The 18465-nt window shown below is 40.3% G+C and overlaps 7 protein-coding genes across 8 annotated transcripts in view; 5 read left to right on the top strand and 2 right to left on the bottom strand.

Annotated features, from left to right (window-relative positions):
• LOC124223129 (endonuclease III-like protein 1) overlaps nucleotides 1-16374 on the bottom strand; it is a 38751-nt gene extending 22377 nt beyond the window's left edge. Inside the window, exons 1-4 of one of the 2 annotated variants that reach the window (XM_069137846.1) lie at nucleotides 15810-16374; nucleotides 14962-15701; nucleotides 14296-14671; nucleotides 35-225 (exon numbers count right to left, since the gene is read on the bottom strand). In XM_069137846.1, the coding sequence (XP_068993947.1) occupies nucleotides 131-225; nucleotides 14296-14671; nucleotides 14962-15558 (1068 nt within the window). In that variant the 5' untranslated portion in view covers nucleotides 15559-15701; nucleotides 15810-16374 and the 3' untranslated portion in view covers nucleotides 35-130. Of the gene's footprint in view, nucleotides 1-34; nucleotides 226-14295; nucleotides 14672-14961; nucleotides 15716-15809 lie in introns of both variants that reach the window. The other variant, XM_046634858.2, reaches the window with a different exon arrangement.
• Nucleotides 811-3218, top strand: LOC124223127 (putative inorganic phosphate cotransporter). Its single transcript, XM_046634855.2, has 3 exons — nucleotides 811-912; nucleotides 1035-1261; nucleotides 1570-3218. Exons 1-3 carry the CDS (start codon nucleotides 888-890, stop codon nucleotides 2782-2784), a joined length of 1467 nt encoding a protein of 488 aa, XP_046490811.1. The 5' UTR covers nucleotides 811-887; the 3' UTR covers nucleotides 2785-3218.
• On the top strand, nucleotides 4052-6164 carry LOC124223123 (putative inorganic phosphate cotransporter). Its single transcript, XM_046634849.2, has 2 exons — nucleotides 4052-4249; nucleotides 4533-6164. Exons 1-2 carry the CDS (start codon nucleotides 4052-4054, stop codon nucleotides 5781-5783), a joined length of 1449 nt encoding a protein of 482 aa, XP_046490805.2. The 3' UTR covers nucleotides 5784-6164.
• On the bottom strand, nucleotides 6025-8239 carry LOC124223130 (abscission/NoCut checkpoint regulator). Its single transcript, XM_046634859.2, has 6 exons — nucleotides 7997-8239; nucleotides 7525-7763; nucleotides 7184-7418; nucleotides 6927-7085; nucleotides 6712-6840; nucleotides 6025-6651 (listed from the first exon to the last, which is right to left on the bottom strand). Exons 1-6 carry the CDS (start codon nucleotides 8042-8044, stop codon nucleotides 6460-6462), a joined length of 1002 nt encoding a protein of 333 aa, XP_046490815.1. The 5' UTR covers nucleotides 8045-8239; the 3' UTR covers nucleotides 6025-6459.
• Rpb5 (DNA-directed RNA polymerases I, II, and III subunit Rpb5) lies at nucleotides 8557-9562 on the top strand. Its single transcript, XM_046634865.1, has 2 exons — nucleotides 8557-9014; nucleotides 9108-9562. Exons 1-2 carry the CDS (start codon nucleotides 8713-8715, stop codon nucleotides 9436-9438), a joined length of 633 nt encoding a protein of 210 aa, XP_046490821.1. The 5' UTR covers nucleotides 8557-8712; the 3' UTR covers nucleotides 9439-9562.
• On the top strand, nucleotides 9776-13885 carry asun (integrator complex subunit 13 asun). Its single transcript, XM_046634844.2, has 9 exons — nucleotides 9776-10454; nucleotides 10560-10634; nucleotides 11013-11299; nucleotides 11382-11475; nucleotides 11973-12180; nucleotides 12260-12639; nucleotides 12722-12883; nucleotides 12968-13299; nucleotides 13431-13885. The coding sequence occupies exons 1-9, from the start codon at nucleotides 10239-10241 to the stop codon at nucleotides 13714-13716; spliced, it is 2040 nt and encodes a 679-aa protein (XP_046490800.1). The 5' UTR covers nucleotides 9776-10238; the 3' UTR covers nucleotides 13717-13885.
• Nucleotides 16375-16515: 141 nt separating the features above from the next.
• The window catches only part of drk (growth factor receptor-bound protein 2 drk), a 37659-nt gene continuing 35709 nt past the window's right edge, over nucleotides 16516-18465 (top strand). The window contains exons 1-2 of the mRNA XM_046634864.2: nucleotides 16516-16882; nucleotides 17034-17175. The gene's annotated coding sequence lies outside the window, so the exon portion shown is untranslated. The remainder of the gene's footprint in view (nucleotides 16883-17033; nucleotides 17176-18465) is intronic.

Consider the following 18465-nt stretch of genomic DNA (forward strand, 5'->3'; position numbering starts at 1 on the left):
GCGATACAAACGAATGGAGCAGAGAATGACTTACCCAGCGCTGAACGTCCCGGTTTCCCAATTGAACCCTCAGCACGAAAGAACGATGATCGTCCTCTGGATCACATTTCTGGTTTACTTGGCGTCCAACTTAGTTTACATCATCTGCATATTGAAATTGATAATGAGCGTATTCACATCCAGATGACGCGACTGATTGGGAACAGCTGGTTTTAAAATCTGCACCTGTAACAAAGCATTTCTCATTTATTCGTATATTACTCAACTATGTCGCAAGTCATGATCAACGATCACTTTAAAAGACACTAGATAACAAAATTACTACGAGTAGTACCATTACTGCTATGATTACTTTCAAGTTTTCCGCGTTTCCGGCGAACAATGACTTATTTTAAAACCTTTCTAATACACTGACCATCGTTTTCTTTTTATATTTACTCTTTAATAACACATATCAGTGATGATCGAATTGCAGTTATTTTCTCCAACGACCGACGCAATGATTTTGATAAATAATCCTCAGCGACTACCATTAACTGCCAGGATTGTGAGGGCAGATAACCTTCCACTTTAGGGGATTACTCTTAATCTCTTTCATATTACCTGATTACGGTACATCACAGCGAGGATTAGTTATCGGTCATTTAGATAAAACAATATAAGATTTGGTCAAATTAACAACAAGTTAATCAGATGCATATACGTTTTTTACGAGCACTGTATTCAGAAAAAATTATAGCTTAAGATAAGATCCGAGACCATTAACCTGCAATGTACAATTGTACTTTTACCCACTCAGATATTATTGGAGTCGAGCTCCGTCTCATCACGCAGTGAGTCGGTTAAAATTGTAAAATTTACCGAAATTATAACGACATTCGAGACCGATGTTATCCTCGTGGAAAATTTGTTGTAATTTGAAATCATATCTCATTTTTCTTCCTGCTTGTGCACGAAATTATCTTCAAAATGTGTAGAAGTTATCAGAATATAGTATACAAGGGTATCTATCCTAATTCTTCGCTTTTATTCAGGTGCGTGCATACCACAGCGATGGATACTGGCAGTGATGACGTGTTTTGCGATTATGAATGGATATACGATGAGGATTTGTCTGTCTATCGCAATCACGGAGATGGTCACAGCCACGAATCAGTCGTCGAGTCATACCAGTTCAGACGAAGTTTGCCCAGCAACTGAGTCGTCAACATCCTCGACTGGAAGTAGTGGCGGTGCACACGAATGGACAGAATACACACAGGTGAAAATTGAGTAAACTGTCTCACTCAACCATGGGTAAGGTAAGGTAAGTAAGTGTACCAGTTATTGACACGTTTAGACCCAATTATTGACCCTTTTATTTACCATAATTATAAGTTAAGGCACAAATTGTGAGTTTCTCGACGACTTAAACCAACTGCTCGAGGGTTGGATACTAAAAATTTATTTTTTGGTAATTTTAGTACTAAGGATCAAACAGGTACAATCAACAAAGGTCAATAATTGGGACGGGTCAGTAACTGGTACACTTACTTTATGCCTAAAACTTTACTAATCATTATTCTTCAGGGAATCATCTTATCGAGTTTCTACTGGGGGCATGTAATCAGTCAACTTCCGTGTGGAATGTTGGCTGATAAGTTTGGAGGAAAGCACGTCTTGGGTTTCGGCATCTTATCGACGGCGATATTCACTCTGTTGACACCAGTGGTTGTCGAGGCTTTCGACGCACCGGGATTAGTAGTCCTTCGGTTTCTGATTGGGATGGGTGAAGGAATGGTTCTACCCGCTGTAAATGTCCTCTTAGCTCATTGGGCTCCACCCGAAGAGAGAAGTATGATGGGAGCTTTAGCAATGGCAGGAATGAAGGTGGGAACAATGCTCGGTAATGGGCTATCCGGAGTGTTGATACAAAATTCATCGATTGGCTGGCCGATAGTCTTCTACGTTTTCGGTAGCGTGAGTCTAGTCTGGTTTCTTGCCTGGATTTTTCTCTGCCACAACAATCCAGATGACCATCCGTTCATTTCTGACGAGGAAAGGAAACGCCTAGGCGAAACGATGCGTGAGCACATGCACAAGGATGTTGCACCGATACCCTGGAGGCACATTGTGACCTCGGTACCACTGTGGGCTCTTCTGGTTGCTAAAGCAGGCTGGATGTGGGGTTACTACACGATGCTAACCGACCTTCCGAAGTACATGAGCAGCGTACTGAAATTCTCCGTACAATCGAACGGATTACTGTCCGCTCTGCCGTACCTTGTACTTTTCTTGGTCAGTATTTCTTCATCCTGGCTCGCAGACTGGCTGATAAAAACGGAGAGACTCTCGAGGACGAATGTCCGAAAAATATTCGCGTCATTCGCTTTAGCGACCTCGGCAGTATGCATAATCGCCGCCTCGTACGCAGGCTGCGACCGCATCGTCGTCACAATCCTCTTTACAATCGGGGTAGGCATGATGGGTCCTATATTCTGCAGCGTGATGGTCAACGCCCTTGACCTCAGCCCAAACTACTCTGGCACCCTGATGGGGATCACTAACGGCGTTGCAGCTATCGTCGGGGTCGTGGCTCCGTATGCGGTCGGCATTCTAACGCCAAATCAGACGTTCTCCGAGTGGAGAATCGTGTTCTGGATCACATTTATAGCCAACTTTGTAGCGGTATTTATTTACGGTTTGTGGGCCAGCGGCGAGGTCCAGTACTGGAATGATCCTGACTTTCGGAAACGTCAACAGACCGCTACTCAAGTTCAACGAGTTAGTACAGATACCATCTGATGTGGATGATCCAACTTGTAATTTCCATCTTCTTTTATTAAACTGTTCAACCCGTTAGGTTTTTCTATTTTTTCTTATACACCTTATTTTTAATCATTCAACCGATCATACGAATATGTATTCTATTTTGAACTCATCGGTTTACTTTAAGATTTAACAGATGTGCATCTTGTACAAATAAAGTAATAATTGCCGACGATGATAAGTTAATGTTTTGTTCGTCAAGTGAAAAATTTGAAAATGATATCTTATTCACACAGACCGTATACCATACGAGGAAGTTATGTCCAAAGATAAAACATACCAGAATCATTCCAGCGACTGCGAAGAGTGTAACAAACATCAGATCTCAGTTAGCAGTTAATTATTTATCTTTTCATTTACTTTTTCAATCTTGTCTTTCTTCAATAAATTATCGAGTGTGAGTTTCCAGTTAAAAATGTCCTCGATTCATTGATTCCTCAAAGATGTTCTCCACGTGGAAAATTTGTTGTAAGTCATAAAATTATAGTACAGCTATAGTGTATCTATATACATATTTCGAATTTGAAAAATACTCTCGGCTCGATTAAAAAAAATTTAAATATCTTTCCCAGAAAACATAAGTTATATAAATCGATGTAGAGAAAATCCGAATTCCAAACATAATATATCTACGATTTCTCTCGGCAGATTTTCAGCACGGATTTTTATAACAGAATTTTTAATGTAGAACTTTTAATGTAGGCAGGAATTTAAAAATTTCTAGATTTACAATAGAAAATAATATAAATATTAAAAGTCACAATCGAATCATTGTCGAATTGCAGTTTAACATCATTTTTCACGATGTTAAACGCACGACTGCATTTTAAGTGGAAAGATTAGACGATGAAATCCAAACTACCCAGACTTTACCTTGTGACTCAGATCAATCAATCCAACAACTATCGACACCTGACTCTTATAATATAGGTTTAAAAATCTTGTAATCAAGATAGTTCACACTGCTCCAAATACCTTGGACGAATGAATCAGTAAACACTCATACGTGATAAATGCTCTGTCAGTAACCATTGTCACGGAAATAGAAAGAAGGTAACAGTAAAGATGCACTTCAAATTTCCCTTTCATTCTTAGTTCAGTAGAAATTAGGTGATGTGCCGTCAGTGGTAATCAGTTGCATACGGAGAGATACAAACAACAATTGACAACGATTATCTACCTGTTGGATATAAGCGACGATTTTGCAGGTGCAAGAATACCCCAGCGATGGGTACTCACGGTAATGGGATGTTTTGGAATGATGAACGTCTACACAATGAGAATTTGCCTGTCTCTGGCAATCACTGAGATGGTAGCCACCACAGAAGCTTCGAAGAATGACATTTCATACGAGTCTTGTCCTTCAGCTAATTTCACCTCATCGAATATTACAAGCAGTGAAAGTAAAGATGGCACTTACGAATGGGACGAATACACGCAGGTCAGAAGACTAGAAGATCGGGATTTTATACCATAAGAAAGCATAGAAGGGCCCACACGAGGGGTTAATCACTCGTTAAATCTGGTTTACACTTTTCCGGATATCGCTTGAAATCTTTTGAAATCCTTGTAATCTTGAAATCAGGTGAACATCAAATCGATGAGTGATTAACCCCTCGAGCCCAAAACACTGCAAACATGACATTAATTAAGTCTGTTCAAAATCAGACTGCGATGTGGCAAAAAGTTTACCCTTTTTCGCGATGGATGAAATAATATTTCAGGGCATAATTCTGTCGAGTTTCTACTGGGGCTACCTGATCACAAGTGTACCAGGCGGAATACTGGCCGACAGATTTGGAGGAAAGTACACACTAGGCATCGCGGTACTGTCAACAGCTATACTGACCCTGCTGACACCATTGGTAGTCAAATATTACGAGGCAACAGGTCTGATAGTGTTCCGTTTCCTGACTGGGGTCAGCCAGGGATCGACAGTTCCAGCGATCAGCGTCCTAATAGCCCAATGGGCGCCACCGCAGGAGAGATCCAAGCTCGTTACAGTGGCAGCGTCGGGAATGGAGGTCGGATGTGTCCTGGGAACGGTTCTCTCCGGGTTCCTGATACGCTACTCCTCGATCGGCTGGCCGATGGTGTTCTACGTCTACGGCGGGATGGGAGTCCTCTGGTTCTTGGCGTGGATCTTGTTGTGCTACAGCGAGCCGAACGTCCATCCGTTCATAACGGAAGCGGAACGGACGTACCTGCACGAAATGACGATGGAACACACGCACAAGAAGACCGGACCAACCCCGTGGCGGCAGATTCTGACCTCGGCTCCGGTCTGGGCTCTGATTGCTGGTGAAATGGGCTTCTCCTGGGGTTTTTACATGGTACTGACCGACCTCCCAAAGTACATGAACGATGTCCTCAAGTTCTCGATACAGGCGAACGGGCTTCTGACCTCACTTCCTTTCGCCGTTATCTGGCTCGATGGCATAGCATCCTCTTGGCTCGCTGATTGGCTCATAGAAGCTGGCAAAATGTCGAGGACCAACGTCCGGAAGATTTGCACAGTAAGCGGATCCCTCTTTCCGGCGATATTCGTCCTCGCTGCCTCATATGCCGAATGCGACCGCGTTATGGCCGTCGTGTTCTTCACGGTCGGCATAGGGTTCATGGGATCGTTCTATCCCGGCATCATGGTCAATCCCTTAGACCTGAGTCCAAACTACTCTGGAACCCTAACCGCCATCGTAAACGGAAGCGGCGCTCTTGCCGGGATCCTGGCACCCTACGCGGTAGGCGTTCTCACACCTAATCAGACCTTGTTGGAATGGAGGATCGTGTTTTGGATCACCTCCTCCACCTTGGTAGCGACGTCTACCATTTATGGACTCTGTGCTGACGGCGAAGTTCAGTACTGGAATGACTCAGAGTTTGTTTCGAATCATCGATGGAAGGATACTGGTATCAACGCCGAACAACGCAGGGTCCGTAACGACGATTTGTCACCACACAAGCATGATCGTTAATTGTGTGCGAAATATTTGCTGTACAAAATGACATGCATATGCTTATAGTCACTCTGATTTTCCAGGAAGTAAAATTCTTATACTGCCGACTTTTATTCAACCCCTGTTGAAAGAAAGCTCAACTTTCAATTTTGAAAGAACTTTGCAAACAGGTACTAGGCACACGCGACTGCATATTGAGTTGCCTGCCGAAATATTTCTGGGCAACGTTAATTCTAAATTTTGTAACACGGATATCGGATAGAGGTTAAAACATAATATATTCTTGAAAATACAGGCAACTATCCTAAAAACTGATGTCACAGATATCACATTATGTATACATATGTATAAATAAATATGCAAATAAAAGGTATGTGTACTTCATTGCAACCGCGAATAGCAGAAGCAAAAATAAAAACTACATTGAAAAAGTGTTAAAACACATATGTATAAAATTATATAAATATAATTATGTGTATTTATATAAATATATGCGTATAATTTTTTTTAATACCTTAGATCAATTGCACAACTGTTTACGAATCGTAAGTCAAAAGCTGGTAGTTGAGTCTATGTGATGATTAGAATATTTTTCTATGCGTAAGAAAGCTTGAAATAATTTGAGAAAACCAATATCTCTTGCATGTAAATTGCAAAGTACCAGTAATACCGATATTTTTAGCGAATTAATCCATCAATCATCAACTTTTTTGACTTTTTTCCGTGGCGTAAAAGGCACACTCTGATGATCGACCATTTCAAACGAGTCATGCCCTTCCCGAAAGCACGATGTACAGTACAAATCACCGTCGCATCCCGTGCAGCGGAGCTGCGCATCTTCATTGCAAATTGTACACCAGGGTAACTCTTCTTCCTCTTCAGCTGGCTGTTTAAAATTAAAAATCACAACAGATTTGATATACAAATCAAGCGCTGCTGCACTTACATCAGTATCCATAGGCTCTAGGTCATCTAGTTCGGCAAATTTCGACTCTATCGCGGCCTCATCCAAAGCTTTTTTAAGAATTCTTTTGGTGGCTGTTTGCTCATCTTCCTCAATGTCCTCAGGTTTGTTCTGATTGAAAACAGAGCAGAGGAATAAACCATGAATATCAGCAAGTTGTGATCTTGAAAGATTCTTCGCCATTATTCAATACTGACCTTGCGAATTTGCGCAGGATCTATTCCTCTCAATCTGGCAAGCCTGTCCTCGATCTGTGCATCCGAATTTACATCCGAAGACAGCTTAAGTTCCTCCAAATACTCATTTATCAAATCTGCAGTCTTTTGTTCATCCGACCTCGTATCCACTGAATGGATCTTGAAGAGGAGTGGCAAATTTGGGAGCAACAAAAGTCAATGAGCTAGTTGAACTAGCATACAAATATACAATTGCAATGTATTTAATTTCAGCTCACATTAGTTTGAGGAACAGGATTATTAGGGTCTTGATCCTTGAGCAGAGCAAGCCTTCTTCTAATCTCCTCCAAGCTAGTTTGAGGCACAGGTTTGTCCTCATCTTTCAATTTCCTAAGTCGATCAACCATATTCTGATCCGCTGGATCTAGTCCAGACTTCAGGCGATCCCATCGTCCGATCTCCTTTTTGTACAAAACAATCGGTGGTTTGGACGGATTTTCAAGCGAATTTAATCTGTGCAGTTTTGGAAAGATTAATGAATGTTTATCATTGAAGATGTAGTGATTGAACAAATGACACTGAAATAAGTTATTCCATCTCTTCATCTCCAATTGCGTACTTCTGAGTAATATCTATTGGAGCAACTTGTTCGACGGACAACGGTTGTCCCTCAGACGGTGTTGAGAGTTGAGGTTTTAAATTTTCAGACTGAACCTTCTCCTCTGCCTTGTTCTCCACCCCGTCTTTCAACCGATAATAGCACTTGCCGCATATTTTTGTGCTGCCAATATCTGGCAGGTCAAATTTGTACCTGAGACACTTGGCGCAATAGGAAAAATGGCAACTTGGACAACCATGCTGGAAGAAACATTGAAAAGTATTGATATGAATATGGCAAATTTTGTGTCAAGTTTTTGTAACTTGTTGCTGTGCATGCTAATAAACAATAACAATAGAATAAGGAATTTGGGGGTAAAAAAAGAAGAGAACGAAATAACTCTAAACAAATATTGCGTAATTGTATAATCAAAGTATGAATCACTCGGTCGATATGCAAGAGTGGAATTGATAGTACGAATTTTTATAATTACCTCTCGAGTAAAGAAGGTGAATTTTGTTTGACACGCGTTGCATGACATTTCATCAATCCTCTTCGTGCCAGTTGAACGTGAGCAGAAGACTCAAAAACTTGAGTCAAATGTGAAAAACTGGTGTGCCCAGATACCGTTTAAAATTATTTCCCGTTGCCGCACCTCAATGCGCAAATTCTCATCATTTGTGATCTCTCTCGAAGATCATCGTCCATCTTGCAGCTAACGGACAACTCTGCAGCGCTTTCGAGTTTCGACGCATATCCGATTATCGATAATATATCGACAGGATTCAAATTAAATTCAAAAAATGGAACGTTCTTACAATCCACACCGCTAATTGACTACTGAATTTCAGAGTGAATTATTATAACCTTGCGATGTATAAGTCGTGTAATAATACGGTGCTTTATTCGATTGATTTTAATTCCTTATTTTCGCTTATTTTTCATTACTTAAAACGTTCATCGATGCAAAATACGGCAATTCAAAATTGATCGATAGTTGTGGTTATCGATATAGACCGTTGGCACATTTCTGCGAGAAGTGAACATCGATATATCGCATCTCTCGAATCACGAACCACGCGTTCAGTGCACCAAGGACTGTTTGACGTTTGATTAACCACAAAAACGCGACTAATACTGCAGAAGATTGATAAAAATAGGCAGAAAATCATCGTTCAAAGTACCAATCTAAGCAGAAATTAATTTTCAATGGACGACGAGGCTGAGACGTACAAATTGTGGAGGATAAGAAAGACCGTGATGCAATTATGCCACGACAGAGGTTATCTCGTAACGCAGGACGAGCTCGATCAAACCCTGGAACAATTCAAAGAACAATTCGGGGACAAACCAAGTGAGAAAAGACCTGCAAGAAGCGATCTTATCGTACTTGTCGCCCACAACGACGATCCGACCGATCAGCTGTTCGTGTTCTTTCCAGACGAACCCAAGATCGGCATAAAAACAATCAAGACATACTGCCAGCGCATGCAAGAAGAAAAAATTCACAGGTAATGGGAATACGGATTGATGGAACAAAAAGCATATGTATCTTATGGCCTGCTTTGTATCATTTAATTGCATGTCGTCTTCATGTCTTTCAGAGCAACTATCGTCGTTCAGCAGGGAATGACACCTTCAGCTAAACAGTCGCTAGTCGACATGGCACCAAAGTACATACTAGAACAATTTCTCGAGTCTGAATTACTGATAAACATAACTGAGCACGAACTGGTTCCCGAGCATGTTGTTATGACACCTGAAGAAAAGCAAGAATTGCTCTCAAGATACAAGCTCAAGGAGAATATGCTCATGCGCATACAAGCCGGCGACCCAGTTGCCCGTTACTTTGGCCTAAAGCGTGGACAGGTCGTCAAAATTATCAGACCATCTGAAACTGCCGGGCGATATATATCCTACAGGCTTGTCTGTTGACGGAAGAAAATCCACAATTTTATTCTATACTTCCCCTACACGATATTTTAAGTTTTATCATATTCAAGTTAATGTTAAGAAAACAAATATTCTTATCCGAATAAAAATTTCTATGAAACGAAAATGCTTAATCTGTTTTTGTGAATTATTCTACTTTAGTTGAGAAAATTAGGATTTCATGTATTATATTTCCATGAAACATTAGGGTTTCTTTTCACTGCAGCTACATGCAAATTGGAGCGACATCATTAGCTCAAAATCAGCAACCACTCCCATCGTGCCATATCGTAAAAATTGAGCCAATAGCAGGACTCAATATCCATGTCGCTTAGTTAAAATACCGACTTTAGGTACTGAACAGCTTCATCTCAACTTAACCTCAAATACGGTTACCTAAATATTAAACTCGATAGATTTAAGAGTCGAAAAATATTGACATTTAACAAAGAGTAAATGAAACAAACATTTTACATTCTTACTGTACCCAGAATTGTGAAGAAACAATACGCAGTAGGTCAAAAACTGATTTTCAAACCGAAGTTGTCATTCAATAAACAATTCTAACCTCGAAACGCAGTTTGTTTATCTCAGAAATAAGAAAGTAATCGATCAAAGACGATGCTATTACGAGACGCATCAATTTTTCATTACAATTTTCAATCATAACTGATGATTGCGCAATGATGCTTCTAAATTTGAAAATGTGACTCAATCCAGAAACAGAAATAAATTTATTTCTGCCGTTGCGATAAGAGCACCCTTAATGGAATAAGTCTTTGATAAATCAAAGAGACCTAAAAATGTATCCAAACAATCACAAAACTGTTTTTGTGCTTGATCATACTCCATACTTCGGTATATCGACCGACAGTCCATTAGAATTTGACTGCTTGAAGAGCCGGGGACAGAATCTGATCCCTTTAGCACCCATCTGCAAGTCGCTATGGACAACAAGTGTAGAATCCTCCATGGAATACTGCAGGATAGTCTGGGACTTGTTCCCTAGTGGCAAATTGGTAATGGGGTATTTTATTACCCAGAATTAAAATTTGAAACAAATACTGTGAATTTTTATGATGATCCAATGTAATCATTTTCTGTTTCCTGTTTCTAAAAATCAGGTCAGATTTGTCGTCAGCGACGAGGCTGCGCATATTCTGAACACCTGGAGCCCATCGCAACAAAATTTGTCCCATGTAAGTTGCTTGGGAATTGTGAGAAAGACTATCTTGAAAATCAGCAAGAGAGAACATACCAGAATGAAAAACAACTACTCTTTTTAGATTATCTAAATATTTTCGTTTTTGTCTAAATAGTCTGCCCTGACTGTCCACAAAATTTTGCTATTCTTAAGTGATTCATGTTTATCGATAAAAAATATTGATTCATATTTAAATTTCTTAATTATAATATGAATACTAGATATTGATGATTGAGAATTTTGTGGCTTGAAACGTCAGAAAACAATTTTTTTTACTTAATAAAATTCAAATTTTACAAATAGTTTCACCTATCTCTAAAATTCCATAGTTTGGGTTCCTTCAAATTAGTCAAACCTATTTTTTCCCCGAAAGGTTGTAAACGGGATGGCCATAGTCGGGGTTCCGCCACCGGCCCGACAATCGGGTATAGATTTTTCTGTGATACATGGATTGCGTGTGGCAATTGAGGTCCTGACAGAGTGCTCAGATATTCAGCACGAGAAAAGAACGTCTCTGACGGAAAACGCGAGCAAAGTTTTGAACAGTGGTAGAGTGATATGCATAACAAGTGCAAGAGATGACGCGAACATGAAGAGCTTGGAGAATATATTTCTAAGCCAGCTCATTCAACAGAACCAAAATGCCGCAGCATCTGATCAGTAAGTTTCTTTGAGATTTTTTCTATACTGATTTTGAAATCTTGAAAATCGTTTAACGACATTTTATTTTCGACGTTTGCAGTCTTATACCAATTCATCACTGCCATCTGGTCATCCTCAACATTTTTCCTGTATCAACTTCGGACTGTCAAGTAACGAATCAACTGCCACGAGAGGTAAACTTTCTATAACGAATAAGGCTTTTCAGAAAAATTATTCAAACTAAAGTGAATCTTTCACGTGTGAAGTTATGTTTGAATGCGAAGAAGGTGCTAATAATTGTACAATAGAATCATAATTAAGTTATCTGGATGAACAAAAAAGCTAGCTTTTTTGCATTGGGCATGATCAAATGATAGCTTATCTAATCCTCAATAACTCAGTTTAGTTTGTTAAATGTGACGAACAGAAGAGACCGGGGTGAACTGTCATATTCGAAAAATATCCAAGTGGCAAATGATACCTAAAGAGAAACAGGTAGATCTAAATTGAAAACGACAGTTGCAAATTGTCAGCAACGGTTGTGTAAGTGATGGAACGTGTTTTTGAAATAACAAATAATTTTTTTGTTAGCGAGGTGACTTTTTTTTGTAACATAAAATACGTTAGGTACTTCGCTTTACGAACGTGCCTAATCAGCCCATGTGAATTAACATTCTATTCCACTGCGCAGGTATCGCCTCTGCTAACAATGGAAGTGCACTCGATAAAGGCTCCAAAGTTGCACTCGAAACTGTCTCACCTGATACTTTCGCACTACGATCTAGCGAGCACCACTGTGACTGGAATCCCTATGAAGGAGGAGCAGAATGCGAGCAGCTCCGCAAATTACGATGTTGAAATATTTCACGCTTCGGCTGCGCACGCGGCAATAATGAAAGGTAGAATAGCAAAAAATTGCTAAAACCGGCCAAAACAAAATCACGCTAGAAATTTGCATTATCTTGACCGTATTCCCAGGTAATCCCCAAGAATCGGTGTTAATAAAAACGTTCATGAAACTCGACGAAGTCTCGGAGTACGAAACGGTTACTTTGAAGTGGTGCACACCTCGTGGCTGTAGCGCTTCGGAGATGCAGAACTGTACAGCGATGCACAGAATAACGCCGGTCGACATAAACAGCCGGCCGTCGTCGTGCCTGATCAATTTCCTGCTGAACGGTCGATCCGTGATGCTCGAAATGGCGAGGAAAAGCGGTGGCAAGACGATATCCCACCTCCTCGCTGCGCATGGCGGTGAAATATTCATCCACACTTTGTCAACCGCCAGAAGTGTCCTTGAGGATCCCCCTTCCATCAGCGAAGGGTGCGGGGGCCGTGTTACTGACTACAGAATAACGGTGAGTGACTTGTATTTTTGCTGCTTTGTAAATTCGTACGTGATTCGAGACTTTTTATACAATTGTTACGATCCTCTTGAAGGATTTCGGCACTCTCATGCGAAACAATATGCTCGTTCCCCTGAAACGGAATTCAACCGACGAACTCCAAAGTCCAGCAGCTAAAATGCGGTCCAGACTAGAACGGCATACCAGATATTGGCCAATCACGATATCCAGCACGCTCATGTTCAACTTGAAACAGGTAAACACTGGCCGAGCAATATATCTGTAGTTGTTACAACCTTCTACCACAAATTCATCTAATCATAAATTTGGCTCCCTACAGCTCGTAGATCCCCTCTCAGAGCTCATGATGAAAGAAGAATTAACCACAGACGAGGTGCTTCAGTGCAAGCAGGTAATCTTCAGCCTCCTTCAGCTGGAAGCTAAACACGAGGCACTACCTTTGCCCAGTATAGGTGGAGGCCGGGGAGGAAAGGGAGGCGTAAGGCGCGAGGAACATTATAGACTTTTGTGGGTCGAGCTGGAAACTTTTCTTAAGAGTCACTCAAATCAGTCTGCATCGCACACAGAGGTTCTAAACTGTCTACTTGAAGTTCGCAATAAGGACGACAAGGACAAGGTCGAGCTCGACCAGGCGCTGCGAGAGCTTGACGGGTGAGAATTAATTCCTTCTGTTGAGAATTTGAAATAATTGGTTCGACTGTTTCGTTCACAGTTCTCCATTTGCTATTTTTGATTTTTTTTTTTTTCTTTTCTCATTCATCTTTACTTATTTTTATTCACAGACTTGGCAAGGAGGATGTAATGGCTCGAGCAAGTGTTATCCGCGCGACAACAGACTCTCCCATGTCGCCGCCACCGTGCACCGGCTCTTCTTTGGGAAAACAGATGCACAAGGGAACGTTTTACGCACCCAAAACTCTACTCGACATTTGGCTACAACGGAGCGCCTCTAAGGAAAGAAAGCCCGACTTTCATGGGAGATTAAACAGCGACGGTTTTAAGGCTAAGTTATACCCAAACCTCAAGGAACCCGGGCGAGAACCACGCGAGGCGATACTCGAGGCATAGACTCGTTATCCACCTAATAGTGTGGATAAAATTGCGGATTGGAGTAATCACCTGATAGTCTTTAAACAATGTCTCGCAAATTTAAAATCTTCTGTATATATGTATAGATCGATAATATAACGATATTCGCATTTTTCAATCGTAATAAAAGGCTTAGATTTTTTCTTATATAAATAAATACCCACGTTATATAATAATTCTCTGCTCTCATAAAATAATTTAATTCTACTAAGCTGCGGTAACATATAAATGAAACAAAAATAATACTAGCTAGGTAGAATGTCTAACGGAAAACGCATTAAGGACATCTCGGACCACATCTGTTACTCAGATTGACTACCTTTCTTCTTCTCGGAAATTCCTCATCAATTGAGTTTATTATCGTCTCAAATTATACCAATGAGAAATAGAATACCCAATTCTCAGGTGGGCAACCGTATTTTGCAATTAAAAAAAAAAAATGACGAGCTTCCACATATAAAAATTGAAAACTCAACGGTATCAAATAGACCAAATTAAGACAAGTAATTACTTGTAACAAGATTTGAAAGCAAAATTAAGTCTGGTGGTTCTTCTTACCGTAAGGACAAATATTGACGTTCAAACAATCTGAGCACTTTGGCCGCACGGGTAGACAAATCTCTTGACCAAATCCGACCAAAATGTAATTCACCTCGACCCACTTCTCTTTAGGTAACCACGATTGCAGCTGCACTCTAGTCTGTTCCGGTGTTTTTGTTGGCTTTCTCACCCAGCCGAGACGATTTGATATTCGGTGAACGTGCGTATCCACTCCAATCCCAGAAGCTTCACCCCACGCAACCTGCATGCAGAGGTGAGCCATCTTCGGACCAACTCCAGGCAGCTTGCACAAGCCTTCTACTGTCTTTGGTATGTCTCCACCATATTGTTGTAACAGTATATCTGTAGTCTTTTTTATATACTCAGCTTTTCGCTGAAACCATGTAAGAAGAAAAGGGTTGAAAGTCATCTTGAGAAGAAAATTATGTCGCATAGGACTTGAGAAAATCTAGGAAACTTTTTTTCATTTCGTCTGTTCCCTCAAACTACTCTTCAATCTCGTTAATCTTGAAAATCTTTTTACTCTCTAAAATAATTTGTGCAACTGAATGAAAATGATAAGAAAAAGTGAAAAAGAGCCAGTGACCAGAATTCAAGTCATTAAATCTATTTGGCATGGATTGAAAAAATGAAATCAACAACCAGAAAAGTTTTAATACTCACCCTCCAAAAACCGACGGGATAAATCAGCTGCCCGAGTGTTTCCTTTGAGGTGATTTTGATATTTCCAGGCGTGCAGCCATGAGATTTCAGTTTCTTCATCGCGGCATGGGTTACTTCGTCTTTGGTCTGGCTACTGAGCATCAGAGCGACAAGAACCTGGAATCTAGCATCAGATGGGTTTGCGTTCGGATCTGAACACATGTGGCAGCCCATCGAATCGACGGGAGCTGTGTGATTCTTTCTCATCTCAAGGATGTTATCCAAGATGACTCGCCAGTCAGCGGGCTCCCATTTTTCATCCATTTCAGACTTCACAATCTCTGTTTGCAGCAATGCTGCTTCTCCGGCTTTTCTCTCATCATCAGGCTCTGATTCATATTCCACTTTAATCGGATTTTTGTGTTTTTTGACCAACACTTCGCGGGTGTCTGCTTGTAATTTTTTCTCTGTTAATTTGTTTAAAAAATATTGTGAAGTGGTGTTTTCCGAGGATGTCGCTGTCGAGCCGCTCACAGGTTCTACGATCTGTGGTTTTTTCATCGACCTTGTGTATCTCGGCGAGGCAGTCAAGTTGTTCAATTTCAATTTCTTGTTCATTTTTGATTCTCAGTGCATTCAGTTCGTTTATAGTTTTTGGCAGCCGTTACTTGAGTTCCGATCTATTTGGTGCGATGAAGTTCGGAGCATTGTCAACAGCAAGCAAAGGCCGGTCGAGTCGGGGGCACGGTAATTGCTTTGTGCTGGAAATCGAGATCTAGAAATTGACAAATTGACGAAACAGAATGAATTTAGTCAATGCTGTTACGCATAGACCGTACAATTTATTCTCAAATGTTCTTCTAACTTACCTTGTCTTCGTGTTTCTTGCGCAGTGTGGTAATAATCGTGAATTGTTTACATACAAGGCATCGAAAACGAGGAAACACGCGTTTCACGGTTTGAAATATGGATTCGCGATGAAAGAGAACAGCTCATCTCTTTATCATTGGCTGAGGCTGACAATTAATTCGTGGCTAGGTTCAAGGTAATGGTTTTGAGAAAGTTTACCGCGTCTCTCGGTGGCTTTGTTTTATCGAACGAAAAATTTGACCACGTCTGATAAATAGATCTGCAGCCACAGCGTTTTCAGCTTACCACACAAGCATCACCGCTATAGCGTCAACTTCAGGGTACTCACGGGTTAAAACCGTTGCTAAAATTTAGACTGACAGTCGTGTTGAATTCTTCGATCGAATGTCAACCAGAGCACCCAAGCTTTTTGACGCGTAAATGTGGGTAATTAATAAAAGAAAACAGAGTTTTTTATCTAATTTACAATAGGAAAACGACTATCGGTAGATAATTTATGTTCACTTCTTTTGTCGATAGTGAATAACACCACGGATACACGGCCCCACTTTTGTCAATACGTTACCGACATACTGCCGTTGTCGAGAATTAGTTCGAAAAACCACGTCAGAGAGCGCGGTGTTCGAGTTTCGTTTGCCGCGCAAGTCTCGTTGCTGCAGCGCTACCTTCAGAGTACTAACAGAAATCTGGCACGCCGAAGAGTTCGAATGTGTTTACGATTATCTCGCGTCCTGAGTGCCGAATTTGTTCTTAATTTAATGGTTCTTCGTAATTAACTCGATCCCTGCGGTTGACCACGGTAAGTGATCGTCAAATAAACATTTCCAAGTCACCCAGAGGTTCGTTTTCACGCGGTATGTACGTGACGAATTTTTTTTCAACGCTCATCAACAAACGACGATCGCGATTTGACCGTTACTGTCTTACACCGCCGACTTACTGAATTCATTTAGATTTGCGGTATATTCGGACAAAAATCATGTGTCGACGAACGTTCGCGATTATTTCGAGTGTAATAAGTGTAATAAGTGTAATAAGTGATGCAGAATCGCCATAATTACGACATACACACGTGAGTACAAAAGCCCTTGTCCAATTCTTCTTTGCATAATATGTGTATATGCGATGTGAAGTCGTTTCTGGTAAAACTTGCGTGCATACGATGGAAGCAACAAATGCAAACCCTTCGACACTGTGTAATCGTTATTTTTAATTTGCGACAGGCATGTGCGTGCTCAAGTGTGAGAAACTAGTGGCTCTAGATTGCAACGTCGTAGTTCGTAGCTGACGAAGCCTGTGACGTCTAGGAGTCGACCAGGAGGGCTGATTCGGCAGATCCTACAATCTGGAAACATCGAGCGATCGGTAAGCTTCGTGTACGATCTTTGAAAGTATCGAGACGCCGAGTTTTTTGCCTATGATTTCGTGTATAAATGGATGGCGAAAACTTTATTAGTGGCGATTTCGCCCTCTGTCGTCCTTCAATTTTTAAGAAAACCGACAACTCGGTCTTATTAAGCTGGCTCTAGGTCTTAATAGACTCTTGATACCACGAAATTTTGGATACGTTTCTTCCTAAGGATGTTTATATAATCGATTATTTCGCAACCCGATTAACCGACCAACTCTATTATTTTCCCCCACAATCGGTTTTTCTTATTACTCTCATGAAGTTCACCCCCAGGGACTTCATCACACACAGATATGATGTTATTCTTGAGTTCACTGGGCAAAACATTTTGGAATGTTGTATGAAAAAGCAATATTATTTTACGCGATTAACGGTTCGATTGTTATTTAATATAATAGTCGAAAAATAAATGAATATTTTTGCCTAAAATTTAAAAATATTTTTAATTATACTATAGACTATCAAAAAACTTTTCCACTGTTAAGATTACATACCGAAATTGTCGAAACTTGTTTTCAGATACATTCTTTTAAAAAATTATGGAAAAATCGAACATTCCATTAATTTTCGCGGATTGAATCGAGTAATGTTCGATTATTTTTTTCAACTTGATTAATCGATGCATTGATTGTTTTTGGCCGAGTGGCCATCCTTATATTCCTCCTCGAAAGCGACAAATCTCACTTTCCCATTTGCTATAGGCAATCCGGCATACGAGCTTTTCCGTAAGGAATTTATTTTGGCTTCATTAGTTTGATGTTGGACAAATAATCGGACGCAATATCAAATTCGAAAATTGTATTGGTAGAAGTGATGACTTTGTGATCATGACCTTTGCTGAAAAAAAACTTTCACTAAAATAATGTTAAATCACCCTCTAGTAACATGCGGGCAATCCATTTTTTAAAATACAATTGGTACACGGTTTAGAAGTTTCCAAGAAAGATTGCCCCGTTATTTCCAGCAGGTGAAAGTAAACAGAAATGAGGAATTTTTTTCTGGGTTTGTGGATATAAAGTATAATAAATATACGCATATATACGTTACAGGTTATTTATATCGGAACCATGATATAGAAACTTGGCGGAACGCCGGGCTAATTTTGAATTAATTCAGAGATTAGAATTGAGAAAAACGTTAATATTGGTTGGAAGTTTGTAAAGTTCTCAGCTTATTTTATTGAGTTACCTTGAAATATGTTACACATTTTACACCCCTTTACATATGGAATATGATGGATCTCA

The sequence above is a fragment of the Neodiprion pinetum genome, chromosome 7 (genome assembly GCF_021155775.2).
Source record: "Neodiprion pinetum isolate iyNeoPine1 chromosome 7, iyNeoPine1.2, whole genome shotgun sequence".
Lineage (NCBI taxonomy): Eukaryota > Metazoa > Arthropoda > Insecta > Hymenoptera > Diprionidae > Neodiprion > Neodiprion pinetum.

Bases quoted from the DNA above. Each gene is read 5' to 3' on its own strand.
- LOC124223127 (XM_046634855.2), top strand. From the start codon at position 888: ATGTTATCCTCGTGGAAAATTTGTT. The intron at 913-1,034 runs GTAATTTGAAAT...GCTTTTATTCAG, and splicing joins ATCCTCGTGGAAAATTTGTT to GTGCGTGCATACCACAGCGA. The intron at 1,262-1,569 runs GTGAAAATTGAG...ATTATTCTTCAG, and splicing joins AATGGACAGAATACACACAG to GGAATCATCTTATCGAGTTT.
- LOC124223123 (XM_046634849.2), top strand. From the start codon at position 4,052: ATGGGATGTTTTGGAATGATGAACGTCTACACAATGAGAATTTGCCTG. The intron at 4,250-4,532 runs GTCAGAAGACTA...ATAATATTTCAG, and splicing joins AATGGGACGAATACACGCAG to GGCATAATTCTGTCGAGTTT.
- LOC124223130 (XM_046634859.2), bottom strand. From the start codon at position 8,044: ATGTCATGCAACGCGTGTCAAACAAAATTCACCTTCTTTACTCGAGAG. The intron at 7,419-7,524 runs GTACGCAATTGG...AAAACTGCACAG, and splicing joins CCAATAGATATTACTCAGAA to ATTAAATTCGCTTGAAAATC. The intron at 6,841-6,926 runs GTCAGTATTGAA...GTTTTCAATCAG, and splicing joins ATCCTGCGCAAATTCGCAAG to AACAAACCTGAGGACATTGA.
- Rpb5 (XM_046634865.1), top strand. From the start codon at position 8,713: ATGGACGACGAGGCTGAGACGTACAAATTGTGGAGGATAAGAAAGACC. The intron at 9,015-9,107 runs GTAATGGGAATA...CATGTCTTTCAG, and splicing joins CAAGAAGAAAAAATTCACAG to AGCAACTATCGTCGTTCAGC.
- asun (XM_046634844.2), top strand. From the start codon at position 10,239: ATGTATCCAAACAATCACAAAACTGTTTTTGTGCTTGATCATACTCCA. The intron at 10,635-11,012 runs GTAAGTTGCTTG...TTTCCCCGAAAG, and splicing joins CGCAACAAAATTTGTCCCAT to GTTGTAAACGGGATGGCCAT. The intron at 12,640-12,721 runs GTGAGTGACTTG...ATCCTCTTGAAG, and splicing joins TTACTGACTACAGAATAACG to GATTTCGGCACTCTCATGCG.